Source organism: Siphateles boraxobius, unplaced genomic scaffold, assembly GCF_051911475.1.
Source record: "Siphateles boraxobius isolate OS27281-9 unplaced genomic scaffold, OSU_SipBor_1 56, whole genome shotgun sequence".
NCBI lineage: Eukaryota > Metazoa > Chordata > Actinopteri > Cypriniformes > Leuciscidae > Siphateles > Siphateles boraxobius.
Genome location: NW_027509182.1, coordinates 9,752,934 through 9,762,740, shown reverse-complemented (window position 1 = coordinate 9,762,740; position 9,807 = coordinate 9,752,934). Strand labels below are relative to the sequence as shown.

At 38.6% G+C, this 9,807-nt stretch overlaps 1 protein-coding gene across 1 annotated transcript; it reads right to left on the bottom strand.

Moving 5' to 3' along the window:
• Positions 1-160: 160 nt before the first annotated feature.
• On the bottom strand, positions 161-4,607 carry LOC143714807 (uncharacterized). Its single transcript, XM_077206243.1, has 12 exons — positions 4,604-4,607; positions 4,243-4,326; positions 3,421-3,515; positions 3,103-3,150; positions 2,607-2,985; positions 2,205-2,381; positions 1,895-2,020; positions 1,680-1,774; positions 1,359-1,406; positions 863-1,241; positions 466-642; positions 161-282 (listed from the first exon to the last, which is right to left on the bottom strand). Exons 1-12 carry the CDS (start codon positions 4,605-4,607, stop codon positions 161-163), a joined length of 1,734 nt encoding a protein of 577 aa, XP_077062358.1.
• Between the last annotated feature and the right edge of the window lie 5,200 nt (positions 4,608-9,807).

Sequence of the window (9,807 nt, the reverse complement as noted above, 5' to 3'; positions counted from 1 at the left end):
TCAAACTTATAGAACTTTTTTTCTGTTTCATTTTAAATAATTTCTAAATGTCTAAATGTCATAAAGAAAATGTCTTCTTTAAAACAAGACCAACCATAGGTCTATATTCCAAAGCATTCTTGAATTACAACCATTTAAGTTTGGATAGTGATTTTTATGTCTATGCGAAAAAAGGGGGGGTGACAGTCAAAGGGTTAAACCAGTTGTGGAGACAGACATTGTCCAATTCAAGCCGCTTCTCTGGTTTTCTTTGCAGGAGAGAGCAAAGTAATTCGCAGCATTCTGTGAAGAAAGAGAAGAGAAGTCCTATTATTATCTTAAACTTCACACTCGCTCTCTTTGATTAAGAGTCTAAGCTGAAAGATCTAAATATTACTGCATTACCCACACAACCAATTTTATTACTTTGTTCTATTTTGTATGATTTAGAATTACAAGTGTCCTTTGCTGAAATGAAGATCTCACCTTGTGACAAGCCATCTTTGGTCCAGATGTTATCATTGAGCTCGTCCAAGTCATCTGACTCTGGAAATTGCCCACACAGCAGTGCAAACAAGAGTATCCCGAGTGACCAAACTGTCGCTGGTTCCCCGTGATACTCGCCGTTTAAATCATACTCAGGGGGGCAGTACGGTTTTGTGCCTGGAAGACAAAGATGTTGTTTGATTTATAAGCTTGTATTAAAGTAACATTTTGACTAGCTATTCATTAGCACGGAAGACATTTTTGGATGCTATTGATTCACAATGGTGGATCCCATTACATGATGCTTTGTAAGACCATGACTCATTCAAGTAGAACGGCTTCTGAACCGTCATCAATGTTTGAGACCCACATTACAGCTCTGAGAAATAATACATACCAGGAAAGGACGTGTATCCCGCATTGGTCAGGATTTCGCTGCAACCAAAGTCAATCAATTTGACTTCCAGGGTGTACGGGTTAATCAGCAGGTTTTTCATCTTTATATCGCGGTGCAGCACTCCACGATGGCAGCATGTTTGAGCTGCGAGTGTTGCCTGCTGCATGATAACGGATGCTACGTCCTCTTCGATGGTGCCTTTGTAGCGGTCTAGAAATTCAATCAAACTCTCACAGGGTGTAGGCCACTCTAGAACCATAATATATCGATTAGGCTCTTCGTCCCAGTCCAGAAGCTGGATGATCTGGGGAACCCTGTGGCCTTTGTTGGCAAGCATTAGCAGACCGATCTCCTGTGGAACGGGTTCAGGATTACCCTCCTAGAAGAAAGACAATTCTTATGATCTTACATGGAGAAAAGATGTAGACCACTACTAAACTACTGACAATATCAGTTGGTCTATTGAAAAAATGACTGAGAGAAACAGAGTACTTACAATGTCGATCCATTCTATACCCACGTTGTCAGCGAATTTCAGCGCCACCTGTTCAACAAAACAAAAAATGGATTTGTGTTAGAATTATTTACAATGTGTGTGCAGAGTTCATATAGTTTCAGTCATTAACCTTGAACAGACATGTTCAGATTCATGAATTCAAATTCTAAGCATGTAGAGCATGTCTAACAATTTAAACAGGTCTGAAAGGTCAAGTGGTCTAAGTAGTGAACATAAGATACACTGAGAATGCTTGAAAAGAGTATAAGATAGGGCAAGAACATTTTGATAGAAAAACAATGTAAAGAAAATAAGTAATACCTCAAGGCCATCTTTCAGGCGAGTCCCAGCGTAAACGCTTCCAAAGCCTCCTCCACCGAGCTTCCTGCCGATTTCATAGCTGCAGAAACCGACGTCTGTTAAAAGAAAAATAAGAAGAGTTAACATAAAAACTGCTTTGTGCCTGAGTAAAGGCAGATATTGTATCAAACTTGTGTTTGTCTTGTGTTATGTCGGGGTTATGACAGCAAACTTACCAATAATCTCATTATCCTCAGGCTGACAATTAAAATACTTAAACCAGTTGTGGAGACAGACATTGTCCAATTCAAGCCGCTTTTCTGGTTTTCTTTGCAGGAGAGAGCAAAGTAATTCGCAGCATTCTGTAAAGAAAGAGAAGAGAAGTCCTATTATTTTCTTAAACTTCACACTCGCTCTCTTTGATTAAGAGTCTAAGCTGAAAGATCTAAATATTACTGCATTACCCACACAACCAATTTGTACTACTTTGTTCTATTTTGTATGATTTAGAATTACAAGTGTCCTTTGCTGAAATGAAGATCTCACCTTGTGACAAGCCATCTTTGGTCCAGATGTTATCATTGAGCTCGTCCAAGTCTTTTGACTCTGGAAATTGCCCACACAGCAGTGCAAACAAGAGTATCCCGAGTGACCAAACTGTCGCTGGTTCTCCGTGATACTCGCCGTTTAAATCATACTCAGGGGGGCAGTACGGTTTTGTGCCTGGAAGGGAAAATTTTTGTTTTATTTATAAGCTTGTATTAAAGTAACATTTTGACTAGCTATTCATTATAGCATGGAAGAAATTTTTTGATGCTATTATTGATTCACAATGGTGGATCCCATTACATGATGCTTTGTAAGACCATGACTCATTCAAGTCGAACAGCTTCTGACCCGTCATCAAAGTTTGAGACCCACATTACAGCTCTGAGGAATAATACATACCAGGAAAGGACGTGTATCCCGCATTGGTCAGGATTTCGCTGCAACCAAAGTCAATCAATTTGACTTCCAGGGTGTACGGGTTGATCAGCAGGTTTTTCAGCTTTATGTCGCGGTGCAGCACTCCACGATGGCAGCATGTTTGAGCTGCGAGTGTTGCCTGCTGCATGATAACAGATGCTACGTCCTCTTCGATGGTGCCTTTGTGGCGGCCTAGAAATTCAATCAAACTCTCACAGGGTGTAGGCCACTCTAGAACCATAATGTATCGCTCAGGCTCTTCGTCCCAGTCCAGAAGCTGGATGATCTGGGGAACCCTGTGGCCTTTGTTGGCAAGCATTAGCAGACCGATCTCCTGTGGAACGGGTTCAGGATTACCCTCCTAGAAGAAAGACAATTCTTATGATCTTACATGGAGAAAAGATGTAGACCACTACTAAACTACTGACAATATCAGTTGGTCTATTGAAAAAATGACTGAGAGAAACAGAGTACTTACAATGTCGATCCAATCTATACCCACGTTGTCAGCGAATTTCAGGGCCACCTGATCAACAAAACAAAAAATGGATTTGTGTTAGAATTATTTACAATATGTGTGCAGAGTTCAAATTTCAGTCATTAACCTTAAACAGACATGTTCAGTTTCATAAATTTAAATTCTAAGCATGTAGAGCATGTCTAACATTTTAAACAGGTCTGAAAGGTCAAGTGGTCTAAGTAGTGAACATAAGATACACTGAGAATGCTTGAAAAGAGTATAAGATAGGGCAAAAACACTTTGATAGATAAATAATTTAAGTAAAATAAGTAATACCTCAAGGCGATCTTTCAGGCGAATTCCAGCATAAACGCTTCCAAAGCCTCCTCCACCGAGCTTCCTGCCGATTTCATAGCTGCAGAAACCGACGTCTGTTAAAAGAAAAAAAAGAGGAATTGACATGAAAACTGCTTTGTGACCGAGTAAAGGCATATATTGTTTAAAATGTGTGTTTGTCTTGTGTTATGTCGGAGTTATGACAGTAAACTTACCAATAATCTCATTAGCTTCAGGCTGACAGTTAAAATATTTATTTTCTATGAAGAAAGAGAAGAGAATTCCTATTATTATCTTAAACTTCACACTCGCTCTCTTTGATTAAGAGTCTAAGCTGAAAGATCTAAATATTACTGCATTACCAACCAATTTTATTACTTTATTACTTTGTTCTATTTTGTATGATATTGCGTGGTAACCCTTTAGGTAACCATACATGCTCAAATGTAGAATTCATTAATTTGCCATCTGATTAGCACATCTTCATTTTCAGACAATGATTTTGGCCTACTGTGAAAACATTACGCGGCATAATTATTATTCTTGAGCAATTTCACCTTGGTATGACTTGTAAAGACAGCATACTATTTCAAAATAAATCTGAGGTAATACATTTTAATGTCTGTTTAAAGGCATTTACGCATCTGTCATCAAAGGTGTGTATGAGTCCATTATATGTCAAGTTATATTATGTTACTGCATTCTCTAAGTTTTTCAATTCATGGTTGAGCATTATTATTATTTATTAGACTTTAAAAACAGAACTTTACATATTCTAAATATACCGATAACATGATTGACATGTTTGGTCCTCTTTCTTACCTTGACTTGAGCTGGTCTCATTGGATTTTGCCTTCCCCTTGCTTTTCTCTTTTTTGTGTAAATTGTCCACACTGTCAGAAACATCTACACATTTAATACAAGAAATGTTTAAACCCATTTTCAAATGCTAACAAACTACGCTGCAAGAAATGCCAGTATAAAACTGTCAGCAAAGTAATGAAGAGAATGTGCGAACGTGTGCTTTAATTGACCTGTATGCGATTGTGACGTCACGTTCTATAATGTATTCCTATGCAGGATTAGCTTCACTGGTCATCGTCACTCTGTGGGCGGGGCTTCTGCCTAACTGAAAATTTGATGTGTGGATTAAACTGCGTTTACGTTGCCTATCTGAAATTACCCATGTTTAATCGGATTTTATGTAAACTCTTTTTAATAATGATGTCTAGCCTGAAAAGAGACTGAGACATATAGCAGCAGCACGATTAATCATTAAAAGATCGCGAATTTAGAAACGCCCACTTTTGTTCCGCAGAGACCTCCTACTCTCAAAATCCCGTTTGTGTCCCCCTCACTTTCAAGTTCTTTTGTTTTGATTTTTTTACACGCTGTCATCGCCACAGAGGAGCAGGAGATAGCATGGCCCAGTGCCATAAACATTTCTCTCTATGGCACTGGCATGGCCCTGTGCCGATGCGCGTCTGCGTCCAGGTACGTCGCGTCCACACCATAGTCCACACTCTAAAAATAGCTCACTGAAAGTTCTAATGAACAGGTATCGCGCTTATTCAAGCGTGAAAGAGAACTGGATTCTGGCGTGCTGTCTGTCAGAATCCAGTTCTCTTTCGCGCCTGAATAATAATACACACATTGATGCCAAAATTTCCGTTTCGTCAATTGTATCCTCACAATAAGAGTCTTAAATCAGTTAAATAAAAGCTTAAATGAAAGTCAAGAGTAAATGAGAAAATTAAATGCGTAAGATTCTGTCATCAGCGACAGATCCCCCTGGGGTCCTTCGGCCCAAATGGACCCGACGCATTTAAATAATTTTTTTAAATCCTAGCTTCATCAGAATGGTCTGAAATTTGGTGACTTTTTTGGTACTTGGTATATGAACACCCAAAAAAATTGGGGACAGGGTTTGAATAATCTAAGTGGTTGTAAAAAAAATTGTCACACTCAGGACCTTCGGGTCCAAATGTATGGACCCGCATAGGAAATGAATGGCAAATTGGCAAAAATGTGAAAATACCGAGTTTTTTTGTGCGTACAATCTACAAATCAGCCACGATCCAGAAAAAAAAGCACACAACAGTGAAGTGGTGAATCTATAAAACATCAGGAGTGCAAAACAGACACATCAACACAACCACAAACACACTTTTATACATAAACAAACTAATAAATTCAGATTACATATGTGTTTTGCATTTTTAAAATGCTCAGTTTGTCCACCAGATGGCATCCATCTCATTTAAAAAATTGCTTTCATGAGGTCTAGGCTTGACTCTAAAATGAAGTACAGCTTTAAAAAAAAATATGAGTATATATAAAAATATAAAATATTATGATTTATAATTAATATTTATGCAATAAATATGACCCATTTCCCCCCAGTTTTCCCCCCATTGAATATAATATAATTTTTTTTTTTTTTTTTATAATTTTCTATTATATTCAGTGGGGGGAAAACTGGGGGAAATGGGTCATATTTATTGCATAAATATTAATTATAAATCATAAAATTCTCAAAACACCAAAAAAGAAAAGAAAAAATATTATAAAAAACAAGTAAAAAAAAAAAAAGATGATTTTCTTTTAATAAATATGAATCCCACCCTTCCGGCCCATTTGGACCCGAAGGTCCTGAGTGTGATTCTGAAATGAAGGACCCCAGAGGGTAGGGACAGCAGCCAATTCTCTCTTACCCCTTTTCCACCAAAGCATTTTGAGAGCCGGTTCGGAGCCGGTGCCTACTCGCGAACCGGTTCTTTGTGTTTCGACAGCCAAAGAACCGGTTCTCGGCCAGGAAAACTGGTTCCAAAGCGGCACCAACTCTTTGCTGGACTAGAACCAGAGAACCGTTCTTTTACCACCGTGTCATGCTTACGGCGGGGCTGGAGGCGGGTTTAGATGTGTCCTAAACATATTTTATGACCGCAAAGCCAGGAGAAACATTTGCAGAAACACGATGTAGTCCACCATTGTAATTATTATGCTTGAAGTTGGCGCAAGCGTTTCTAGCTTTTTTTAAATTTTATTTTTTTATTGAAAACATTATGTAAGCAAAGAAGAAAACAGTCAAAATATAGAACAAATAAACGGAAAGAAAAAAAGACACAAGACAGAGGTACATAACTAATCAGAAATGATTACATATCAAAGGAAAAGATTAAAAGACTTACTTATTTCAATTGTTTTTAAAGCCTTCATGGTACACAAGTTAGAGATAATCCCAGAATAATGTACTTGCTAGCGTTTCTGTATGGCGACGTACACAGTGACGTTACGACGTCGTTCGCTGGGCGCTCTAGTCAGTGGGAAAACAAACCGGTTCTGAGAAGGTTCGCAAGTTGAACCAACTCCGAACTAACTTTGAACCAGCACCAGTTCCGAACCAGTTCTTTTTTGGTGGAAAAGGGGTATCTGTCAGTAAAGTTAACCAAAGAACAAAGGGGAACCGAGCAAATTACTCACTGCTCATGACTAAAGCTGAGCCCTGCCCACAGCTGAGCCCTGCCCACAGAGCTCACCACAGACAGACTGTGACATACCAGCACTGCTCCAAGATACAGCACCCAAGGATGACTTTCTGGAAAACAGCCAGGGAAACCAGGACAGCATATTACAGCCTCCAATAACACCAGAGCAAAAATCCCTCTCACCGGAAACATTATCACTCTCTCCAGCATCTCCACTTCTGTGCTTCTCAGAGAAAATGGAACAACTGGTGCATGCTGGAACTAGACTATCCCACTCTTTTGCTGCGAGCCCCCAGATACCAACCAAAAAACGCCAGGCCCCACAACCACCAAAGCCTGCGGGCCCAGGCTCATAAAGATAATAAATGATATTCGCTTAAATACTGATACAGGCAAATTATCAGTGCTGGTACTACTCGACCTCAGTGCTGCATTTGACACTGTCGATCACAAAATACTTCTTGACAGGCTGGAAAACTGGGTCGGGCTTTCTGGGATAGTCCTAAAATGGTTCAGGTCATACTTAGGAGGCAGAGGTTATTATGTGAGTATAGGAGACCATAAGTCTGAGTGGACATCCATGACATGCGGAGTCCCTCAAGGCTCAATTCTTGCGCCACTCCTATTCAACCTGTACATGCTCCCAATGAGCCAAATAATGAGAAAGAACCAAATCGCTTACCATAGCTATGCAGACGACACACAGCTCTACTTATCCCTATCGCCTAACGATTACAGCCCCATTGACTCCCTTTGCCAATGCATTGATGAAGTAAACAATTGGATGTGCCAAAACTTTCTTCAGTTAAACAAAGACAAAACTGAAGTGATTGCGTTTGGAAACAAAGATGAAGTTCTCAAGGTGAACGCATACCTTCAGTCTAGGGGTCAAACAACTAAAAATCAAGTCAGGAATCTGGGTGTGTCTCTGGAGTCAGACCTTAGTTTCAGTAGTCATGTCAAAGCAATAACTAAATCAGCATACTATCACCTGAAAAATATTGCAAGAATTAGATGCTTTGTTTCCAGTCAAGACTTAGAAAAACTTGTGCATGCTTTCATCACCAGTAGGGTGGATTATTGTAATGGACTTCTCACTGGCCTTCCCAAAAAGACCATAAGACAGTTGCAGCTCATACAGAACGCTGCTGCTAGGATTCTGAGCAGAACCAGAAAATATGAACACATCAGACCAGTCCTCAGGTCTTTACACTGGCTGCCAGTTACATTTAGGATTGATTTTAAATATGACATTTATTATGGGTTTATGTGAGGATTGTTTAAAGTTCACTTAAATTAAAAGTTGGTATATTTTTGAAACCTAATAAATGTTTCAAATTGGGGGGGGGGGGGGGGGGGGGTGATGTCTCCTTTTAATCGAGACATCAGTAGCTATATTAATATCAGTAATACTGGCCTTCATAAAAAGATGCAATTATTTAAAATATACTGTATTTATGTTGTTTTTACATTACAGTGGAAATTGGGTCTCACATAATTTCAATTTTATTTACACACAAAACATTAATGGTGAACATTTCGGCCCCTATTAAACAATAAAAAAAGTAAGAAATCTTTTTGTTATACATAGTTTAGTAGCCTACTTTTATTTTTGGCAGAATTTATCATTATAATCAACTTAATTATTTCCTGGATTTTGTATCAGCATAGTCCCTAAATGTATGTAAAGGCGGCTGCAGTGAGGGCAGGAGTGAAAAAAGCGCAGGCAAGCCGGACATTTCTCGCTTCTCGCAGTGGACCGAGTATGGGGTCTCTGCGGAACAAAAGTGGGTGTTTCTAAATTTGTGGGTGTTTATAAATCATGAAATGAAAATAATGCCTTTCACCTGACCCTGCCCCTAAACCTACCCTCACTGTGACATGGGCAAATCAGGTAACGCGGTTGAAAACGCCCCTCTGTCGCCCACTGATCTGGTAACTCCTATTACTGTCCTGCAGAGACCTATATTTGGGTGGATCTGACACCTGCGAGATCAATGATGGATATCGCGGCATTCACGCTCGTGCACAGTGTTGCTAATAAACTATATGTAATTTAAGTTCTGTTGCTTTTATATGAAAATAAACAAGACACCCAAAGTACTTATTATTTAATTCCATTCCAAATAAGTGTTTATCAATAATTTTTTTCTTTAATACAGACATAGGCTATGTGTTTTTTTGTTTTTATAATAAAATGACATTGCATAACCCATAGAGATAGGGTGAGCACCATCAAACAAACAAAATGTGGGACGATAATAAGTTTGTGTGGGACAATGTGGGACATGTTACCAACATTAAAACATAACCTGAAACTGTCATATAATGTTTAACTAACTTAATAAAAACATTTGTATTCTGCCTTTCAGCTGATAAAAATTCTTTGTTCTTTAGTCCCTTCCAGAAAACACCATTAAATCACAATGTAACATAACACGTCTTTATTTTACATGTCAATTAAATTCAACATCACTGAGCCCAAAGGCAGCAGGCATCATGCAGATCACTATTTTTGAAACAGTTCTGACCAAGTCCAACTAAAATCCAACAAAATAAATAATGAACAAATAAATATAAACCAACATGAATTTAGATAATTGACAGTATTATATATTAAGAATATATTAAACCAAAAACTTTCATATTTTTTAGAAAGGATGTAAATTAAAACAACCACAGCAGGCAAAAGTTGATTAATTCTGTTAAATTTAAAATTTAATTTATCGAATTATCCATTTGCTTTCTGACAGGGAACGTCTCAGGTTACGACTGTAACCTATGTTCCCTGAGAACAGGGAACGAGACAATACGTCAACGACGTTACGGGGAACGCCTCAGGCGTGACAGGTGTCTGAAATCACTATCAAATCACGTCAATCATATTGACCGGCGACAG

Bases quoted from the DNA above. Each gene is read 5' to 3' on its own strand.
- LOC143714807 (XM_077206243.1), bottom strand. The intron at 1,407-1,679 runs GTATTACTTATT...TTTGTTGAACAG, and splicing joins GCCTGAAAGATGGCCTTGAG to GTGGCGCTGAAATTCGCTGA. The intron at 643-862 runs GTATGTATTATT...TTTGTCTTCCAG, and splicing joins GGGATACACGTCCTTTCCTG to GCACAAAACCGTACTGCCCC.